We start from the raw sequence: 22,353 nt of genomic DNA on the forward strand, positions 1-22,353 counted from the left end.
AGCGAGTTTGGCCGGTTGCTAGGCAACATGAAACAACAGAGCAGTAATGGCGAATGAAAAGCTAACTTCAGGTTAGTAGCAGTTAGCTTTGAGGACTACAGTATATTCTATCGATCTGATCGATAAGGTTGCCGTGTTTAGACGGAAACTAAAGGCCTAGTCTTTTGCTTCTTCCTCTTGGACTTTTTCTTCAAACTTTTAACTTCCGGTGAGGAGCTACCTAACCTGAGCTGCTTGTCCTCTCTGTCTAGAAGTCCAGGAGAGGATAAAGGCAGCCTTTAAAGATTTCGACTATGATCTCAACAGCACGGTGGATGTCCGGTGAGATTGTTCCCAGACAGCAGATGATTGTTGTGAAAAACAAACAAGCAAATGTACAGTATTGTTATTGCGAACCCTTTGGGTCAACATTTTATAGGTTAATATGAAGGTGAAGCCATTTTATTTTCTTCAGAACAGTTTTTTTTCCTGCCCGTAACCAACTAGTCATATTGTCAAAAGCAAAACTGCATCTATTCAAATCTAGGACTTGCCATGAAATTGTAGAAGGAAGCATTTTATTTTGTTAAACCGTTGCGTTCAGGAGAACATCTCAGCTGTTATTGCAGCAGAATTTACAAAATGAGCCTGTAACAAAAGTTACTCTCCTGTTCATGTTAACAGTCGCACCTGACATTGTGTAGATTGTTAATGTTGTTGCGGTCTGCTCTATAAAATAAAATATATCTTGAATACTTTTCATGTAATATTATTCACATTGTGTTCCAGGGAGATTGGCACCGTCATTTATTCCCTGGATTGCTTCCCTTCTCAGGCGGACCTGCACGACTTCATAGCCGAGGTAGCCTGAATTACGATGTCTACAGTGAAACGAGACCCTGAGTGTTATAATAATATAACAATACATTTTATTTATATAGCGCTTTTCTGAAGACTCAAAGACACTGTGATTGTAATTAAATTCATGATCCGGAATCCAGTGTCCCTGTCAAACCAGGTGGAGGATGACCACTCAGGATACGTCCATCTGGACAAGTTCCTCCCAGCCATGACCAAAGTCTTGCTGGAGGACAAGTAAGACAATCTCCTTTTGTGTTGTTTTCTATATGAAACTCAATAAAAGAAAACGCTTACTCAGGCCTGAGAGAGAGGAGAAAGCATTTACATCACGTAAAGAACTTATTATAAAGCAAACGACTTTGATTGATGATTTTAAAGTAAAGGTCATTCCAGTGGCATTTCACAGATACTTTATAGGCTGATAATAAGATGCTATTTTTTTTTTTAACCATCCATCTTTCAATCAATGTTTTCTCATGACCTAGAAAACTCCAAATGACAGTTTTATTAAATGATACATGCCGTTTCCTTTTTCTAAATGTACATTTCTGTGTTCAGAGCGAGGTTTAAGATGTTTGCTGTTAGCTTCATTTAAACTCAGTGAGCAGGCCTTAAAGGAAATATGACTAACAGAGGAAAACTTTGTGTATGTCAGGTATCCCCCCGTCCCCGAGGAGCAGCTGCTTCAGGCTTTTGAGGTGAAACATCACATTTTTCCTGCCACTTAAAATGTGATCCAGTAACCACAAATTCTCAAGGTCCATTTCAGCTTCAGGAACTGCAAAGTATCGAAATTAAAGCATGTGATTGATTAGGAACGATTAGTGATCCTCGTAGAGCAGATTTAGTTTGATATTAAAATCCCTGTTTCCAGGTTCTGGATAAAGAAAACAAAGGCTACCTGGAGCCTGAGGCACTGACAAAGTTCTTGACCCAGGAAGGTAAACCAGCTTTCAGAATCTACTTTGTGAAGTTAAGAACAAATGTATTTGATTTGCTTTTGATGACTTTTGCTTTGGTTTGTCGTTAAACCAGGTGAGGCTTTCACTCAGGACGAGATGGATGAGATGCTGACGGCATTCACTGACCATGAGAAGAGCCTCATCTATTACAAAGATATCATCAGCCAGCTGATAACTGGCCCCAGAACATAGATGGAGTCACATTGTGTGCTCGTCTAATCTGTAGATTTAATCCGCGGCTTCGTTATTTCTGCCCAGCAGGACACACATCTACAGAGCAGCTGCCCACAGTCACCTTTTACCATCACACCAGCTCTGTGACACATTTTCCTACGTTAACACTGTTAATATTCCCGCATTTAAATAAATCTCTTGAGTGCAAGGATCGATTGTTTAAATTCAACACAAACTCTCCAGCAGCTTGACAGTCCAGAGGTACAGCACTGCACTCGTGTTCACACGACATAAGCTCCATCTTTGTTGTGTATTAACACACCAGGTGTTAGTACCTGTAGCCGCAGAACATGGAAAGCATGAAGCAGTCACATGATGCTAACCGGGGTGATTGGATGGAGAAGCATGAAGTGAGATGTGCGTGAAGCAGAAAGAGAAAAAGCAAATTTAATCATGATGTGACAATCACATAACTTATTAATAAACGGCCCCAAGTACGAGGAAAAAAATGAAACTAAAACAATAGTTGTACAGTACAGCGTTTCATTTTCAGCGATGCTGCAGACAAACGCAGCTGGAGGACGACCCGTCTTATCTCATGTATAGATAAGCATGTTGTATGCGTGCAAGCTTACCAAACAAAAATCTAAACTATAAACTAGCATTAAATGCTGAAGAAAACACACAGTTATTGATCCAATCAGGAATGGACACTGAAATTCATCGGTTTCATTTCACAGTAAAAACAATTGCCCGTTACAAAGGCATTAGGAAACAAAGCGTACAGTGAGATTTATTATTCACCATTCCCTTTTCACCAAAACTCTAAAGCCAAACACAAAGTAAGGTTCATTTAACTTTAGTATAATCCAACAGCATCAAATCAGCACAGTTGTGACCCGCAGACAAAAGACTTAAAGGAATTTCTGTACTTTTAGGACATTCTTTTCTCTTAAGTCTTTGTTGCAAAAAACATCAAGCAAAAATGGAAAGTGATTTGGTGCCCCTTTTAAAAATATTAATAAATATGGCTTCTAACCCTTCTACAAGATGACGTCTCTCTTCCTGCAGCAATTTTATCTGAGGAATTCCACAATGATTATTTGGTCCTTAGAAGAGCCAATTATAGACAAGGAGAATGATCGAGGAAGAAATGAAGCATCAGCATTGAAGGGAAGAAGCACGAGGCCAAAAGAAAAGCAGGAAAAGGGAGGAGGTAGAGAGCAAATATTTGACATCATATCCAGTAACAAATAGTGGCCTCTTAATGATTTTGTATTATTGCATGGAAAATAAGACACAGAGGAAAGACAATCACAAAACTAATCAACCACATCCAGATGATCCCATGAGAAAGACCATGATGTGATCACCTCACTAGGCGTCTGCTTTAAATCCGATCGGAAAAGAGGCAGGGCGGAGCTTTCACATTAAAAGAGGATTATATAAAAAGGGAGCCGACAGGTCGAAGCCACATTTACTGGTTCAGAATGTATTTAGAGTCTGTGAAAACATCCCAAAAACAAGAAATGGAAGATTCAGCTGTTTCAGTAATTGCACAAATCTGTGTAAAAGTTTGTTGCATAGTGGCGTCAAAGGTTCAAATAACACCTGCAGCAGAAACGTACACCTCTGAAAAACCTAAAAATCCAACATTCCGTAGTCCTGCATAACCAAATGGTGATAATCTGCCATTCTGGTATAGGGAAAGAACAGGCATTAGTCAGCTAATGGCAGAGTTCCACTCGCAGCCTACTTCCTGTTAGCAAAAGTCATAAAGCTATTCAGTTTACAAAACTGGAATGTTTAAGTTTACCCCCCCCCCCCTCCCCCACAGAAAAAATGAAAACTAAACCCATCTATTTTAAATCTGCAGATGTCTAACCAGATGAAGAACTGCATCCGACTCCTATGAATACTATAAACCCTGTCTCTTTAGTAAAGCCTGACGATCAGCTGCAAGGATGGCAAAGTGATCCACCTCGTTCTGTACCACAGCTGCTTTGTTTCACATCGAGACCCAATTCCCTTAGTCACATTGTTAGCTAACATCCAGCTAGCGCTGCACACAGACGGTCAACGCATTAACATGCTCTAGATTTGCAGCACCAGACCAGCAGCTGAAATGTTGTCGCCTCCGCCTGCAGTTTGGTAAACCTCAGTGCACACGAGCACTGGAGCGACGCAGATCTCGTAGTCGTCCTCGTCCCAGCAGCTGACGGGCCTCTCCTCTTGCAGAGGAATACGTTGGCTACCCTCGCGCCGGCTAACAGAGAAGGACTCATCCATGATGAGCCTCGCCTTGCTGGGGTCAATGTCGTCAGAACCGCAGACGTGGCGGTTAGCTGTGAGAGACGCCTTGGCAGTGGCTGACATGGTGTTCTTCCACCGGGAGCCACGCGTCACAATCATAGCCTGGAAGGCCAGTGTGTGAACGTGGAGCCGAGTCAACGGCTTAACTCCAACGCCGTCTGCACTGGCGTCTCTGTGGCGCCGGTTCAGGATGCGGTACACCTCCCTCATCTGGTCGAGGACAGTCGCTACACGAGGGTTTGGGTCCGACAACACGGTGATGGTGGAGCCCTTCAATAGACTCAGGAGGTTGGGGAGCTCCTGCTCATTCATGCCTAGAGAGTCCGACTGAAAGAGCAGAATCAGGAAGACGGATTAATCTCAGGCCATAATACAAAAATATGAACCAAAACCACACAGTCGCACTAAGTGGCACGGCACATACTCATATTCACTGCTGCAAAATTCAATTCTAGAGTTACTCATTCACACATACATGGGGGATGACATAGCGAAGGAGGTCTTCCATTATACGCTCCTCTACAAAACTGGCCATCTCAAAATGGACCCCAGTCTGTGAAGACGAGGTGGACAGGACATCTGCCAGGCGGGACAAGAGAGCTTCCCGCTCACCTGCAATGAAGAAAGGAATAGGTGGAAGGTCAAGCGAACAAATTCAGATAAAATGCAGCCAGACGATAAGACGATGAAGCCGAGGAAGACGACAGACACGATAACTTTGAGTGATGAAAGGAGTAAAGGTTTGGAAAACAGGTCAATAAATGATCAGAGTGATAGAAACTCAGTGTTCAATATTTATTCTACTCTTCCAGGTTGCATAATTTTAACACCTGCCTATTATTGCTGATGTTTATATATTAATTTCATGTAAAGTGCACATGTAAAACTAAATGAACATCTATATTAGCCCTGCATATTGATCTTTTTTTTAAGTCCTTTTTTTCCCTCTGATCTGCCTAAAATTACCCAGCCTTGTTCGACCATCAAAGTATTAAAAAAATGAAAGCGTGAAATGATTCTAACTCTAATAGCTATGGCAGAGGTGTGATTAAAGTTCGTCATCGGTTTTCTCTCACCTGACTGAAAGGGGAAGTTATCCATCATTTGCAGCCCTCCAACCACCAAAAGATCAGGTTTGAAATGCATGAGGTTCTGAGCAAAATCCTCCAATGAGGCCAGGTAAGGATTGTGGTCATCACTGTGGACGATATATCTACAGGACACGAAGGAAAGCAAGGCAACAGTCAGGCTTGCACATTTCAAAATCACGTAAGAAACAACAGCTCAGGATTCACAAACACACACCTGTTAGCTCTGTGGGAAGTATACTTCCCCCACTTAGCACCGGATGGATACTCCAGGATCAGATGAATGTCCTGCTCCTCTACAACATTACCTGCCACTAGAAAGACCGGAGAGAGTGAGGTACGGCCACATAGAAGACAATGAGTCAAGAGAAATGGTTAAACGTGAAAAGGAAAGGGACAAATAAAAATGAGTCTTTTAATGAATTCACCACAGCTTCAAGCTGGGCTCTCTTGGTTGGAGTCACAGCCTAGAAAATGTCACCTACTCCTCGTCATCTCACCATCATCAGTTCAAGATTCTATTAGACATGTCTGTTTAATGCTATCATAAGTAGAAAATTAGAATTGAATTATGACTGAAAATGTGGTTTGTGAATTCTCAGTAACTTTGATCACCAAATTCCAATCAGTTCATCAAAGAAGACAACCATAGCAAATTCAAAGAGATATCATCAATGTATTCCTGATCCATCACGCTCATCAGACTGGGCTTGACAAGAGAAAAAAAAACAGAGGGACTCTAAGGCTGGAGCAGAGACATAAAAAGAGGAAAAGAAAGATGAATGACTATGAAAGGTAAAAACTGTGCATACCTATAATGTGTTGGGACAGGACATCAGTAAAATCCGGGCTGAAACTTCCCGCCAGCAACACATCACAGCCCTCGGTTGCCATGCGACCAGCCATTACTGGGGCATTGCCTCCTATCGCCCATCTGTTTCCTGGCAAGTCACGGGACGCGTCAACCAGCTCGCTGAACAGGGTGTCATTGATCATGAAACGCCTGCGGTGAAAGAAAATGCAATGCTAACAGTTCAAAGAAACTGAATTTAACGCTCTTTCTGTTACTCATTTTAGATAAAAGCACTTTGACCAGCCACCAGCAAGCTTCAAGATTGCTAACGGTTCTATTGTATCAATTGTTGCTAAAAGTCAAGAACAAGAAAATCCAGCAGAGGCCAAATTCTGATAAGCCTAAAGTAAAGTAAACAGGCCGCGGCTGCATGTACGAAGAAGAGGCACACATGGCTGAATGCAAATCGACTGCAAATGGGCAGGTGAGGGAAAGATTGAGTCGCAGAAGCCTCAGGGGTGCATAAAACTAAATTTGCACTTGACTGGAAAAATAATTTGCACACAAATTCAAAGGAATAGAGTTTCCTGCTAACAGAACAACACAACACAACTACAACTACAACTAACTGTCATCAAAGACACAACACGTACTCTGCAGCAGCTCCCGGCGCAAAGAAGTAGGCAAAGCTCTGAGCCAGCTGCACCTCATTTTCTAAGTAGTTATGATGGTAAGGCTCCTCCGCTGGCGTGAGGCCGATCTCATTGAGCAACGACACGCCATCCACCAGCAGGTCAACACAACCGCCGAAGCCTGTGGATGAGTGACAAGGACAGAGAAGCAAAAAACAGACCAATAGAAGAAATATACGGTCTTCAGTAGGAAAACCGCAACAAGACAGGCAACTTCAGCGGAGGAGCCTCCAGCTGCTGGAACGTGGAATACGAGCAGGAAGCGCTGAACGAAAAGCATCGATTCCCTGCTGGCAGGTAAAAACCTTGCTCTAGAGCTCAGGCCTAAATTGCATTTAGAAAATGTAACTTGCTCTGAAATAAAAAATAAATGAGAAAATAACTCGATTATGTTTGTTATTTTGTAATTGCCACCAGAGGTATTTATTGTTCTTTAGGTCAAATGTGTCCAGTTAGTTGTTGAGCTGAGTAAAAGGGGACGGATACAGAGATCCCATCTTGTGTTTGTCTTCAGGTTTAAGGAAAAGGAACTCCACCCTTAAATTATAATAATAAACATTACCAGAACTTGCTAATCCTGTTTTAAGGTCAGGTGCGCCAACTGTCATCAAAGTAGCTCTATGTAGAAGACTCGTATTTACATGTGTGGGAGTGGAATGACAGATCTCTAAACTTACTGTCAGCATATGAAAGCAGTAAAAAGGGAATAAAGCAAACAATGATGTTGCTTTTGGCAACAATTTTACAATTAGTGCACCTTCTCCTTTCAGTATTCTGATGGAAAAACCTGTTACACTAGAAGCATACAACTGAAAACAATTGTTTACCCACATTGTTATTGATTGATTATTGACAAACGTCACCATTAATGATCTTAAAAACAAGGCAGGACTAAGAATCTACACAGAAATGATCAGTACACTACTCCATGCGGGGGAATCACATTTTATTGATTTAAATGTAGCGTGCTTAACGTCCTGTCTACTCGTCAGTATTAATTTATTATTGATCTAATTATTAGAAGGTCAGGTCACTCCGTGATGACAACAAGCTAGCTGTGCACTTACCAATGGCCACCTTCGGTCTATTCACGTCACTTATCCCGACTTTACGTTCAGCCCGGAGCAGAGATGACAATACCGCATCCAGACGTTCGTCCAGGTCTGCATCCTGGGGTGACCGGAACCACAACGCCAAAAGAACCACAAACAGGGACACAAGAGGTCCACATTTGATCCACGACACCCGAACCCCCCCATCCATTGTCGGCTGACTGGCTAGCTTCGGAAGCTAGGCTACTTTACTTGCGGACAGGGAAGTTCCGCTCCCGACTATTAAAACCGGTTCGTTTGTTTTACGAACCGCCGTGTCCCGGATGTGCGCTTAATATATGCGCAATCTCCAGTAATATGATAGCCAAAACACCGTCCATTTTAGCCGATTTGTACAACAACGTTTCTATTTTTGGTTTCGTGGGGAGGTCACTGCACTTTTGCGTGTTTTGTTTTCAACCAAAAGATAGTAGGGAGGCGCCCATGAATAAAACGAGCATCCACTGCGGAGAGGCGTTTGTTTTGCTTTTTACTGACAGCAACACGGAAGTGGCAGACGTCCATTCTATTGTTTTTTTAGGGACACATTTTAAATTAGTTGGTAAATCCGGAAAAAGAGGGCTTATTTCTCCATTTCGCACAGTGAATATGATATTTACCTAATAATAAAATTATGTTGATGATATCAGAAACAGATGCAGACAAATTATCCATATAAAAAACAATATCATATAATTTAAAAAGTGGAACGCCATTAATTTTCAGTGACATCCAATTTTTTTTTTTTTATGTCTGACCAAAAACAATGTGGTGCAGGGCATTAGAAAAATACATGTTTTACGGTTTCAGCACTGCAGAAGGAGCATTGATCCACCCCAAACTTAAATCTTTTCTTAAGAAGCTCTGCAGCAGGATAAATCCTGTTTATGGTTTTAAAGTGTGTTTCTATAACCTTTGGCAAGATTGGCCATTTAATAAATTTAGAATGTGCTTTGATCAAAGTATGAAATGCTAGCGAGGTGGGTCTCTGCTATTTGACCTCATAATCATGATACAACCTCAACTTCAAAACCATACTAATGAATCGTTACAATTTATTTCAGGCAGATTACAATCACCAGTCAATATTTTTACCTCCACCAAGGAGTTTGTCTGTCTGTTAGCAACATAACTCAAAAGGTTATAGATGGATGTTTATGACATTTTCAGAGAATGTTGGGAATATTACCAGGAACAATTATTTGGGTTTCATCATACAAACTATTGAGAATGACTAAAAATCATTTCAACTGACCTCTCTCAGTTCAATTTATGGTGTGGTTCAAAAACACCATATTCATTGTCAAAAATATTTACATTCAGGACACAGATTTTATGTGCTAAAATTTTAATCAGTACAGGCAGATGAAAACAAACAAATCCAGCAATATAGAAACACAAAAATAAAATGTCAAATTGCTCATTTTAGGAACACCAGTAGGGTGTTATAGAGTGACATTCACAGCACTGTGAAACAATGTTTGCTAAAACACCTATAAAAGCTGTAATTATTGAAACCTTTAAATCATAACAAATATCAAAGATGAACAGCAATTTCCAATAAATCTGACTAAAGTGAGAGAAATGAAGTTTTTCAACAGTTAGTCTACATCACATCATTCAAGACAAAATATTATGCAATATAGATATTTAAAACCATTTTTCCTCTTCAGCTTCAGTTCAGCAATTATGATTTGTACCAAAAAAAGTGCCCTCACCAAACTCCACCTAAATTGTGAAAAGCGTTGCTTCACGTCTTTCCGACTACCGTCAGAATTGTGCCGTGTTTAAATGTGACCTGTGGGCTTTAGATGCTACAAGCAGTTGAACATAGAGCTTCTGTTTAGGCACTGTGTCGCACTCTCGGGATTATGTCAAGGACACAGCAGTTCCAAACCTGCCAGAGGAGACAGAAACAGGAGATAGTTGACAAACCTCAGGCCTCATCGATCACTCTTAATCCCTGGTTAAAACATTGCCATGAAGAGGGTTTTCTGTGTCTTACCTTAGGTTTTATATTTTGGGAATCCCTGCCACGATCTCAGACTCCATACCACAGTGGTTTGATCCACGCAAAAATTTAAAGAATCCTGAAGATCAAAAGACAGGATATATAAATATCTATATGTTGCATGTGAGAGGATATAAACATCAGGGTTTAAAGTTGCAGCATGTGTTTTTTGGGACCAATTTTTTTCCCCATTTAAAAATGTATCATACATTTACATGATTTGTCCTTATTGTCAACACAAGTATGATTGTATCTTTATCTTGCCAAAAATAGGGCAATCGAACACTCACCATTCCACGATTGTGGAGATATACTATTGGTATGTACGATAATCATGACCCCGTCCACATTTTTATCAAGTATGTGTCAAGACCCAGAATTAGGAACAACATCTCTGTTTTCCATTGTAACAGATTTAGCATGCTATATGTTTGGTGTTTATATTTGTGTCGTTTTTCCTACTGATTATATTAAGAAACAATCAAAGTTAAATTATGGGCCATTGCTACATAACATAAACTTCCCAAGGAAATGTACAAATTAACAAGGTGGTGCTTTTTCTTTTTATTACTCAAATGTATATTAAAGAACAAACCATGTGCAGCTATGTGTCATTCAGTATTGCCCCTGCACATATGCAGATCAAGAAAAGTTAAATATCTATGCTTGAGAAAATTGCTGACTTGATATTTAAATAGTCACAGAAACCTGCTCATGTCATATATAAAAGAAATACCATGAAGCAAAAATAACACCAGCTAAAATATACTTAATTTTAAATATACCAGTTAAGATTAAATTGATGTGTCAACATGTACGGATTATTTTGATGTTGGATATGAAGCAAAGCGACAGAGCATAAACATAACTTGTAGTTTGAATGGTTTATGTGAAAAATTTACAATTTAATGCACTTTACTACAAAATCCCCCGAAAAGATCTTCATGAAGGTCACTAATATTACACTTTTACAATGTATTATTATAATACGTATTAGAATGATGCTAGAAAACAGATTCAGTTTGGTCCTTTGGGGCATAGTTGCTGTAGTTGAGTACAAGGATCTGTAATATCCTGTCAATATTTGTGTTACAATTTATACTATAAGAGAGACTATTTGATGGATTCCTCACCGTTATCACCCCAGTCGGTATTCCAGGAGTTGGCACAGAGCCAGTAGGGAACACCGTTCTCCTCCCCCCAGCCCAGGATCTTAATGGCGTGACCGCCCAGAGCTGACCCAGACAAATGCTGATACACACCTGAGACAAGGGGGAAATAAAAACACCAAGGCTGACAAAAATAGAGGAGGAAGGGTCAGGAGATTCAAATTCAAGTACATGAAGATACAGTAATACCTTGACATACGAGTATAACTCGTTCCTGGACAGAGCTCAAAATCGCTCCTATGTCAAATACATTTTTCCCATATAAAATAACTGAATAAAATTACCTTCAAGACAGACGATAGCGCTAAAGACGGCGTGCAGGGAGGGAGAGAGTCAGGCGGTACGTAGACACTTTGTACCGGTACATAAACTTAAACGTAATAGTTCCGCCTTTGGAAGGTTTTGTGTTCTTGATAGCATCCTTCTGTTGGAGGATTGTACATATCATCGATGTACTCCGCTCGTACTGGCGTGCCAAATCGCTTTCTTTTGGACCCGTCACTGCAGCAAACATTACCGGACGAGTCAAGCGCGCTCGCAGCGCTCGGCCATTGAGCGTCAAAATCTGGAAGCGTGCTCGCATCTCAAAGCAAAATATTGCAGGCTCGTATTTCGGAACGCTGTCGAGGTATTACTGTACTTCATAATAAAGTCCAGCAGTGTTGACTCAGCAGGTTCATCGTGTTTGAGCACCGTTTGTGGCGCAGCTGTTCTTACCAGACTTGTACAGCAAAAAGTCTTCGTAGACGGTAAAGGCTCCCTCCACTGGGCCATGCTCGAATATCTCAGCCCTGATCTCCTCCTCCTCTGAAGGCACACTGTACGACTTGGCACCTGCAGAACATCGAGTTAGTGTCCATCCCTGATGTGTGCGTGTTCAGCTTTGTTTGTTTTTGTATTCCTACCATAGTGTTTGTCTTGTTTATATTTTGGTGTGTATCCAGTTTCACACTTCAAGGTGCACTCAGGTGTGTCGCCACCCTCTCCAGTGCATGAGGCTCTACTACCATTCACATGATGCTCACAGGGGGGGATGGTGTATGGCCGACAACCTGTACATACAATGACTGTCAGAAAAGTCGAGACCACAACAAGAAAACAAGCGCTTCTGAAAAAAAGCTGGTATTCCTCTCAGGTTGTGTAAATAATACTCCCATGTACAAATTTACACGTTCTTGTATCATAATGATCGAAATACTATTAATAATTGTTCATTTAAATGAATCATTACCCCATTTTGAAGTGCTGCTTAAGCAAGTTAGAAAAATAAATCTCTGCTTGATATTTAACGTTCTTCAAACCTGCTGCACTTTAACCGTGTATAAGCAGGAGTAGCTGTTTGGCAAGATTCTCTTCTTGACTAAACAGGAAGCCAACCAAGGACTCAACCAAGTTCAAGGATAGTTCCCATCTCAATGCATTGAGATACCAACTCACCAATGTGGGAATCAAAGAGGCCTCCAGAGACGAGTCCGGTATCGGTCCAGAACTCCCAGGCAGCTGAAGGATAGCCACCATTACATCTAAACAATGGGAGGGGGGGGGGGGGGGGAAGCCTTCTTTTCATCTTTATATTCACTATCAAGTCCCTGACAGCAACTCCACATTGGAACACAATTTATTTTGCATGCAGTTCTAGTTCCTGCAGATTTGTAGGTTATTTCCTCCTTAAATAATTCAGTGTACGGTATAAATACGCTCGGTAGAATCACTTCCTGCCTCTTACGTTCAGAGATCTGTTCTTTGCACAGCAAACTCAACTGACTAATCCTAGCTCTTTATTATGGAACAGAAAATCTCAAATAATTCTACATTAAATTGCATTTATTTATTTTCTCCTATTTAAATACGTGTTAGTGAGCTCTATGCAGATGGTAAAAAGTCAAGCTTTCCACACACTGAAGCTCACCCCATTCCACATTGTTCACAGCAGCTCAGCAGATCCTCTGAAGAGACTTCCACGCTTAACTCGGCATTGGTGTGGATACAAATACGGTCGGACATGGCCTCGACAGCGCCAAAAGCCTGTGGGCAAAAGAAATTAAGACATGTCAGATGCACAAACATAATAAGGGTAACGTTTTCCTTGCATTCATGGAGGGTTTGCAGATTGGTTTTGTTTGCATTTGAGCGTTTAGTGCGTGAACACCGATTACAATAAAAAACAAAAACATACATGGTTCCTTCTTTCAAAATCCGGTCACATTATTTCTCACCCAGCATGAACCACAGGAGCCCTGATCTCTGATCTCCTTCAGAGTGGGACAATTAGGCCACTGCTCTCTGGAATCAAATTCTGCAGGGAGCTTCACATTTCCGGAATACTGAAACCTTCACAGGAAAACACATGTAGAAGTGTTACCGTCCACAATTCCTGTGTGACTACAAAGACAACGCAAGCCTGCTTGATGTGCTTTCCCTTGTGTGTTGAACAGGGAATAAGCATTTTGCCCCACGACTACTGCTTCTCCGATGCAACTCTAATGTATGAGATGCGTGTATAATAAGTGTACACAGCGAGACTCACAGGACTGGCAGTTTAGGACCATTCAGCTTCGTACCACAGAGTCTCTGGACATAACTGTAGTCAACATTATGGAAGTTGTGACCAGCCTGAGGACGAGGAGGGAGATTTACTCATTTAGGCAAATGGAATTACTTTTTCTTAATGACACACAAGTCAGTGGGAACAGAGAAAGAAAGCCTCACCTTCCAGCTGCTGTTGAACGCGTTGATGTACTTAACCATCTCACTGGACAGTGGTTCGAGTCGGGGTCTCGCCAGACTCACGGACAAGCTGGCAACCAAACACAGGAAGACTGCGTGCCACATTTTGACTGAAAAAGTCCACAGGAAGAGGACACGTTTGTTATTCACATTATATTCAACAGTTGCATTCATTTTAACTCAATCATTAACCTTACCATGCTTATAAAACCCCAAATCTAAAAAAAACACAGACTCTGCTTCAAAACCTAGCAATTTTTCATCCCTAAACGTTAAGTGATCTCAAGAATACTACAACCGACGTGCAGCACTTGTGCCTACACAAACACTCGTGGTTGGAAAACTCAGTGAAAAACACAAAAGAACCGGTTACGCAAACGACACACTCCTGAAACTACTCAGCCGACTGAGCCAGAGAGACATGGAGTAGAAGATGAATACAGAGCAGAGAGAACTCTGGTCCTCGGTCACGCTGGGGCTGCTTTCAGTCGCCCACTTATCAAGCACCAATGGGATTCTGTTCTCGTTGTACTTCATGCTGCAGAAAACGGTGTCCACAATGCAACTGCACACGCTGACGTGGACCCATTAGGCCTCATAATGTAGGCTATTAAATAAAAAAAAGTTACGCAGTGCACTCAAGAATCCAGCAAAATCAATGTCAGTGCAGACGCCGTGCTTCTGTTTGAACACGCATGCAGCGCAAGTTCCAACCCTGTCAGCCCTGACAAACAGGAACGAGATAGCATTGATTAGTAGCAGCATTACATACAGGCAGATAAAAAAAACATTTAGTGACTGAATAGTAATTAGATCAAGTCGCTTTCAAAACAGGAATGATTTACATTTTGCTAAATCTATTTTTTACATGGATTTTGTATGTCATTAAATGATTCAGCACATTTGTTTGGGCATGGCAGAAGTGAATCAGACAGTCATTATTAAATTCAGTGCAACTGGTTTGATATCACATGACTGAGGCCAACGAAGCACGGCACGGAAAAAGACCAGAGAGGAACGATGAAGCAGGAAATTCCCCTTTATCACACGACATACCTGAACCTGGTTTTGTGTAAGTGTTCAGTTTCATTTACCGGTATATGGTTGTCGGTGTTACGTATAGTAAGAAATTAGACGTGTACTTTAGTAAACAGGGTTTACAGGTTGGTAGTAGAGTTTAAACTCTACATCCAAATGGCATGGCAGATTGTTCAACTTTCAGGGAAGTGGTTCAAATCCATGTGAAACTGAAACAAGGATTTGGAGAAGTGAACATACAATCTGCTGACCTGCACCTTTGACTTGAGGAAGTCAGTATCATCTTTGAAACAGCCCTTACCTAAGGTTTATTGGTTTATTATGAGAAGAAAAAAATACCTTTATATGTACAAGAAATCCTAATATGGCATAATAAATATGTCCAAAACCAAACACCAATTGCTATGTACACAACTAAGTAATAACAAATTAATTATACATTCATTATATATTGCTCAAAACAACAACAACTGCCTTCACCACGACGACAGCAAGGTCAACATTTTTTAATCAACATTTGTAAAAAGGTCAAAGCGTTGTGAAATGTCCCAGAGAGTTATGTAGGAGTCCTACGATCAGCAGATGACATTCAAAACCGTCACAAGCAGGTGAAGAAGTAGAACCAAAGACCTTCTGTGTGGTTTGTTGGGCTGGGGGAGATCAGAGCTTCTCCAAATACTGTGGAGCCTTTTATGTCTCGTGACCCGTGTGTGTTTTTCCACGTGCACGTTAATCAGGACTCCACTGATCAATATCGATAGGCAATACCTCTGAGGAAAATGGCAGTTTGATACACGCGTGTTTCTCACAGCAGTAATAAACATGCCTGCTCGCTGTTATAAGGATGTCCGCGGGCGTTATAACGCATCATGTAAACAGGTTGCTGTAAAAAGGTGATCCACTCTTATCACCGCCTAAAATAAATGGGTCAAAGCACCGAGACAACGAAGATATATCATTGTGTCTAATCTGCATAATCAACGCTGTTTACCGGAACGCTAAAGTTCGACGCCCCATACAAATCACGGCACGGCGCAATGCGTTATAACGCACAAATACTGAAGGTAATAAATCACTCACCTGGAGCTCCGTCGGTCTCCGCTGTTTGTTTCCAGCTCCGGGGAGAAGATTCGCAAACAAATTAGTTCTCTCTTTTTTATATCCCTGTAAACCACGTGTTCCGGTCACATGAACGCAGCTCACGTGATCACTAAGCGACGCGATGACGTCACGAAGCGTGAAATCTTATTTCCGTGTTATCCAGTCGAGCCACACCTGGCTCTAAATCACCAAATGACACCATGCAAGTGTTATTTCTGCTAACACCCCGTAAAAACATCAGACGCCATTAACTCTTTTAATTGTGTTCTTTATTGATGACTGATTAACATGCAGTGGCTCCTTTATCTATCAGCAGGATTATGCTCAACACGCTGCTGGAAAGCATGATGATGATTGATGACCCATTCATTCATTTCTATTTTCAAAGCGCGGTCCTTGTTTTATCACCGAACATGAATAACGCCATCATTTAAAGAAGAAAAGAAAGAAAGAAATAATTTATTTTATACAAATCCATATAAGATCCTGCGGATCCATAATCCAGGATCTCTTCTGGATCATCGCCACAATTTAATCATCTGTTACTGGTAACATTTACTGAAAATTTCAACAAGATCCATTCAGAACTTTTTGAACGGTAACAGTCGGACGGACAGACGGATGGACGGGCTTAACGCCGGCAATCGGATGTTAAATGTGTTTACTGTCATGCGCAATAGGGTCAGAGCCCCGATTTCTGCAGATTCAATTAATGTACAGGTGTGACAGGTGAAAAACATAAATTAATGACTTCCCCTCTATCCCCAGCCTCATCACACCGCCCTCTCTCGACTGCCAACAAATTGGACGATCTGTTTGCGAGGGTGGGAGATGACTGGGGTGAGTGGAATTATTGGAGTACCGGGCGTGGCAGCACCAGGAGTTGAAGCACCAGGAGTTGAAGCACCAGGGGTTGAAGCACCAGGGGATCCGCCTGGGGTTGTACCAGGAGTGGCAGGGATGATAACAACAGGGGCTGGGCCCGGACTTTCAGCTCCACCTCGAGGTTCCAGTCGTGGGGTGGAGGTGAGAAATCGAGCTTCCCTGATCCGGTAGGGACTTCTGTAGGTGGAGATGGGTGACAATTCGGAGCCCCAGCCAAGATAGCTTCCGCTGGAGGGAGACTGTGCATCTGCACTAAAGTACAACGTGGTGCTGGACTCTCCGGGTATGGTCGCCTTTTTCTCCGGGGAACCAGTCAGGAGAGGGGACCGCCGCTCAGGTGACCAGCCTGGAGTCTTGATGTCCAGGGAGCCCACAGAGGAGGAGGCTTCAGTCAAGGTGCCGGCATTGCTGTCGGCGTGGTATAGGCTTCCTGGTTGCCGTGGAGATGAAGGCGTTGGTGAACCGTAAGCAGCACTCTGAAACTCCTCATCACCTTGGAAAATGAAATTACACAGAATTAAAATTCACATTTATTCACATTTCAGGTATTAACGTTTCATCGTTAAGATTAAAAGATAAAAGAAAATAAACAGAAGTGTGTCCAGTACTTATATAACCATCCGTTTTCCTGTAGATGAGACGATCTTCTCATCTACGGGAGTTGCTGGAGCCTCAGCCTCCCAGAACTACAGGACTTTACTGTTCTTTCCAGCTCATTGTTTATTCCTTTCTTTTAATTCTCATTGTCTGGCCTGCAACTTTACTTTTAGTTCACTCTTCCTGCCCCCAAAGAGTTGCTTGCCGCTGGTACTTTACTGATGAACATTTCACAAAAGAACTCCATATAGCGTGACGTGATGATGTTGCTATGAAAGTTTAGGACGCCGCCTTTTGTATGGATCAAGTAAATATGGTTTTATTATAAAATGGTTGATGAGAGTGTGCAACAGCAAGGCTCAGTATCTATCCAACCTTTCCCCTCTGATGGTGGAGCGCTGGAATATTCCTCTGCCGTCTCTTCGAGAATGGCCTCCTGGATAGGGATGATCTCTGGACACCGTCTCATGTCCTGGATTGTTGTTGGGGGAGCTTTTCTCACTGGTCTGGCAACTATGATGGACGGGGCTGGCTTTGCTGGTGGAACCACCTGTCTCACCTGGAGACATGACAAAGCGCTGAGTCTTAGATTGACACGTTCAATCTTCTGGATACAACATTTTAGCCAACGCGGTGGTTGAATCTACCTGTATTTGCTGTCATGACCATTTTAATTATTGTTTGGGTGTTTTCCATCTCTTTCAACTTTATTTTCAGTTGGAAAGAAATGTACTATTCTTTGACCAAATATTATTATCATTTTTAGTTGAAGTCAGTGATAAAAAAAACAGATCTTATCTCTGGAGCCTGGGTCACCTGTGGTGGAGCAGGTTGAGGAGCTGGCTGTGAGATCTGACGAACTTGTGTTTGAACTGGCGGCATCTGAACAAATCACAGGATGAGAGTAAAACATAGGGGTGTGAAAAGACGGCATTGCAGGAAATCTCACTTTTACAGTAAAACCAGCAAAAGGAGCTTCACAAACCCGAGGAACTCTAAATTCATCGGGGGAGTGAACTTCTTCAGACAGACCCATCAGCCCAGCAAGGCCCCCCTCGCCATATGAGGACCAGATCCTAGTCACATCGCCCGTCTTCATGGCCAAGCGAATCAGCAGCCAGTGGTGATGTTTCCAGCCTTCCCATTGGATAGGAAGATCCATGAGGGTCCCACCTCCTATTTAGATCATCAATCATAATTTAGAGGATGGATGGCCTGACGGATGGATAGACAGATATTTATCTGACCAGACAGTGTTGCATGGCGGTGGAAAGTGGGGGAAACTTTCTCCTCCAATGACAGTGTGGATCCACGCTCCATGCAGGCTCCCCCAATCCCCCTATGGCGAATACTCTGGAAAATGTCAAACGATTTAGGGTGGAGGAATCGGTAGTACAGCACCAACGCAATCAGTCCTGGAGAGAGAGAGAGGACATGAAATAATGCTGCATAAGTGTGTGGGAAACAAGGAAGTAACTCAAAAGTAAAGCACTTAGTGTAGCATGCATACTGCTGTGGAAGATATTACAGACCACTAACAGAGAGAACGCATTTGCATATGTCCATTTTTCATTTATTACAATAACACAGCGAGCATGGTAAACAAACATCATGGGGTGCCGAGACCCGGGTCAATCCCCAGTCGCTTTCACGTACCTGGAAATAATTGGGTTTCACTGCTAAAAAGAGTCAGATATTACCTGAATGCAATCCGGCCACAGACCTCAGACCATGCTCTTCAGATAGCTTACAGTGGTTCTCACAGAGCATGGCCGTGTGTCTTACCAATGAGGAAGCTACAGAACACTGCAGCTGGAATCCCCACAGTGTCCCAGGTTGCCATGGTAAACAGCCACGAGGAAGCCAGAAGAAGAAAAGCATTCTCTAAGAACATGGCCTAGAAAAAAGAAGCAGAAACAGTAGAAAGTGTTTCATTCTTGTCAGTGGCTCCCCAAAACGTCTGACACACATATATATAAACTGACCGTGTAGAAGCCAGCCACGCGACATCTGGATTGACCATATTTGACATTTAGGTAAAGGAAGATGTGAACGGCTCCCAGAACAAGGTTGAAGATTCTCCAACGAGAAGTCGAACGTATTATATCGGTCTGCTGGGCCACCATCCAGAAAGTTGTTCCCAGCCAATGCACGCCTGACAAACACACAAACATCCGGTCTTTAGTATAACTGTAATAAAAACACAATTTGAGATAAACGTAGTAAATAATGATACTGAATTATTTTTTCCTTCTTCAAAAGAAAAGCTTCCTTTTTGTTTGATTGCCTCCAAAAACCTTTTAATTTCAAGAGTTAAGAATGTCGGTGGATTGGATATTATTTCGCCGTACGCTTTCATAGCACGACTCAACAGTGAAAGAATATAAAATCCAGTTTTACATTGTCTATAATTTCTCCAGGAATACTGCTTTTAAAAAGAAATCACAGCATTCATGTTGATTTCTGACTTTGATGCCAGGAAGTAAAGTATTAATAAGTTAATTGCTTACCAATGACTCCCAGGATCCATTGCTTGAAGATACGAGTGAATAACATGAGAACAGCAAATCGAGATCCCAACATGCCGACCTACAAACAGACACAGCCTCTCAGGACTATTCATCTTCCTCATTAAATCGAGGGTGCACGTTTTACATATTGCTCATTGGATAAGCATTAAATATGCCCACCCTCCACAGCAACCGACAGAGAATGGCAGCAGGGGTCATTTGGAGGTGTCCTGGCCTGATGAGTGAACAGGCTCTCGCATAGAGGACCAAGGCCCAGGCGAGAGACAACAAGCACACTGCAAAGCACGCTGAGGCTGGAGGGGAGAGGATGGAGGTCCAGATCACATGTAATACGTTTAGATCTTAATGTTCCTTTTTGTTTCCCCTTCCCAGTCTCTCGCTCTCTCTGTACCTGGAGACTTTATTCCTATATCAGTGCAGATGAGCACATACGTCTGCAGCATTGTCTGAGGGAGGGTGACCACCAGGGCCTCAAAAAGGCGTAAGGCCGACGCATCGGCCTGCTGCATAATCTCACCATACACGTCCTCATCTGGCAGATACATGCACTCCCACAGCCTGCGAGGTGCAACAACAGATGGAAGGGAAGCAAAGTGGGGGAAAATAGTGTTTAAATGATCATCAAGACGTAAACCGCCTCTGTTGGCCCACCTTTTGAATATACCCAGGTGTAATATGTGAGTCCAGGTCAGAGACTTCCTGCGGATGCGTCCATCTGACAAGTACCACAGATAGCTGAGCCACTGAGCGCCCCAACCTGGGACACATGGAAGGAAGCAAACAATTCCTGACTCCAGAAATGTTCGGATTCTCCAAATCCTTTTTTTGAAATAGTATAAAACCGTATATTCATGATTCGATGGGACAAATTACTACATCTACAAAAGTTAAAACTGTGAAACAGTGACATATAAGTGTGTATTTGCATGCAAAATAACAGAGAATAAAAAATGAAAACATTTTAAGATATCAACAAAATCCAGAACTGCTGCTTCTCCATGAGATGAGTTCATGCGAATGCATGATCTGCTGAACCTATCTGTGTGTGTGTGTGTGTGTGTGTGTGTGTTTTCTTTCTGAAACTGATGCTATTGCTGTAAAATAGATCCTCTCACCTGGCAGCAGGAACAGGGCAGTGAAGCCAGCAAGATAGGCATAGCAGTAGTTGTGGCCGATCCACAGGTAGTACACAAAGCAGTAGATCACTGGGGAAAGAGGGCTCGAAGTAAACAGTCAGTAAAACAGTCGGTCCCATACAGCCAACCGACCCGACTGAATCACTATTAAACAAAAATCAGAATTCCATTGCACGAGACATACTACTCGGTCAGATAAAACATATCGTCTTAACTGAGTTTACTGTTGATATACAGAATACTTCTTGTAATATATCTTTAGTTATAGAACTTTAGTATGTACACTAAATACATGCAAGAATACTACATAGTGCACTAAAAACACACCACTCCACTCTTCCTATGAACTCTCCTCTCTTCCCAATTTGCATATTAGAGAAAGGTATTGGTTTATTTACATTTACACACTTAGTGCTTTATGTAGTTAATATGTCACACATAAAGGAAAGTATTTCTCAGACAACTGAAAGGGGAAATTGTGAAATTCGCATTTACACCCACAGATTATTCCTGACCCCACCTCGGTCCGCCTGCTGTCTGCGCTGCGGCACTGCCCCCCCCCCCGAGGATGAGTCTGCAGATTTTCTGCATGCGGGACTTCCCATCCCGCATCATAAATAGATGAGAGGCGCTGCTGACTCTGAGTTAATGAAAACCGGACAGAGCAGAGAGTTCAATCAGAGGCCTAACTTTAAATTCGGATTAAATCAATCATGAAACCCGGCTGTCTTCAACATGTGTCTCCTATACCCGCCGATGCTTTCATTCATTCATTCATTCATTCATTCATTCATCACCAAATAAACACAAATCTCGCGGGACTAGAACGCGCACATGTTCATGTCAGTCTATTTTCCGACCGTGACTCAAAACCCCGTGTCTTCATTTGCCCGCAGTGTGTGCGTGCGTGCGCGTGCGTGGCTGCGTGCGTGTCAGTCCCAGGCAGAACTCACGCGCCGTCCTCTCCGCAACGAGGAGAAATGCGGTGAACGCGTAAACGCAGACGTGGCAGCAGGGCATGCAGGCGCCGTCCCTGCTCGGGCTCGCCGGGTAGTCCCTCATCGCGGAGCTGAGGTCCGCTGATCGGTACCGGGCCCGGTGCTGCTCTGATCCTGGGCGGGTACCGGTCCAGCTGCTGCAGTCTCTGCTCCGTGCCCCCCCCTCCCGTTATAACGGCACCGCCCGTCCCGTTAAAGAGGCAGCAT

General features: G+C 42.5%; 4 protein-coding genes across 4 annotated transcripts; 1 reads left to right on the plus strand and 3 right to left on the minus strand.

Moving 5' to 3' along the window:
• efcab2 (EF-hand calcium binding domain 2) lies at positions 1-1,994 on the plus strand. The gene is made up of 7 exons (XM_068741109.1): positions 1-71; positions 252-321; positions 769-841; positions 998-1,074; positions 1,496-1,538; positions 1,715-1,781; positions 1,876-1,994. Exons 1-7 carry the CDS (start codon positions 47-49, stop codon positions 1,992-1,994), a joined length of 474 nt encoding a protein of 157 aa, XP_068597210.1. The 5' UTR covers positions 1-46.
• Positions 1,995-4,062: 2,068 nt separating this feature from the next.
• On the minus strand, positions 4,063-8,125 carry adpgk2 (ADP-dependent glucokinase 2). Its single transcript, XM_068741998.1, has 7 exons — positions 7,930-8,125; positions 6,824-6,983; positions 6,190-6,380; positions 5,595-5,691; positions 5,366-5,502; positions 4,765-4,901; positions 4,063-4,616 (listed from the first exon to the last, which is right to left on the minus strand). The coding sequence occupies exons 1-7, from the start codon at positions 8,123-8,125 to the stop codon at positions 4,071-4,073; spliced, it is 1,464 nt and encodes a 487-aa protein (XP_068598099.1). The 3' UTR covers positions 4,063-4,070.
• A 900-nt stretch (positions 8,126-9,025) lies between these two features.
• On the minus strand, positions 9,026-16,084 carry ctsba (cathepsin Ba). The gene is made up of 11 exons (XM_068752520.1): positions 15,979-16,084; positions 13,843-13,970; positions 13,661-13,746; positions 13,350-13,464; positions 13,043-13,158; positions 12,571-12,656; positions 12,039-12,185; positions 11,851-11,967; positions 11,098-11,226; positions 9,959-10,043; positions 9,026-9,850 (listed from the first exon to the last, which is right to left on the minus strand). Exons 2-10 carry the CDS (start codon positions 13,963-13,965, stop codon positions 9,967-9,969), a joined length of 996 nt encoding a protein of 331 aa, XP_068608621.1. The 5' UTR covers positions 13,966-13,970; positions 15,979-16,084; the 3' UTR covers positions 9,026-9,850; positions 9,959-9,966.
• A 172-nt stretch (positions 16,085-16,256) lies between these two features.
• Positions 16,257-22,210, minus strand: xkr5b (XK related 5b). Its single transcript, XM_068741120.1, has 13 exons — positions 22,102-22,210; positions 21,128-21,217; positions 20,664-20,769; positions 20,404-20,570; positions 20,172-20,305; positions 19,992-20,070; positions 19,467-19,636; positions 19,267-19,378; positions 18,729-18,896; positions 18,467-18,657; positions 18,298-18,363; positions 17,857-18,040; positions 16,257-17,377 (listed from the first exon to the last, which is right to left on the minus strand). Exons 1-13 carry the CDS (start codon positions 22,208-22,210, stop codon positions 16,773-16,775), a joined length of 2,181 nt encoding a protein of 726 aa, XP_068597221.1. The 3' UTR covers positions 16,257-16,772.
• Between the last annotated feature and the right edge of the window lie 143 nt (positions 22,211-22,353).

This window comes from Brachionichthys hirsutus, chromosome 1 (genome assembly GCF_040956055.1).
Source record: "Brachionichthys hirsutus isolate HB-005 chromosome 1, CSIRO-AGI_Bhir_v1, whole genome shotgun sequence".
NCBI classification, from domain to species: Eukaryota; Metazoa; Chordata; class Actinopteri; order Lophiiformes; family Brachionichthyidae; genus Brachionichthys; species Brachionichthys hirsutus.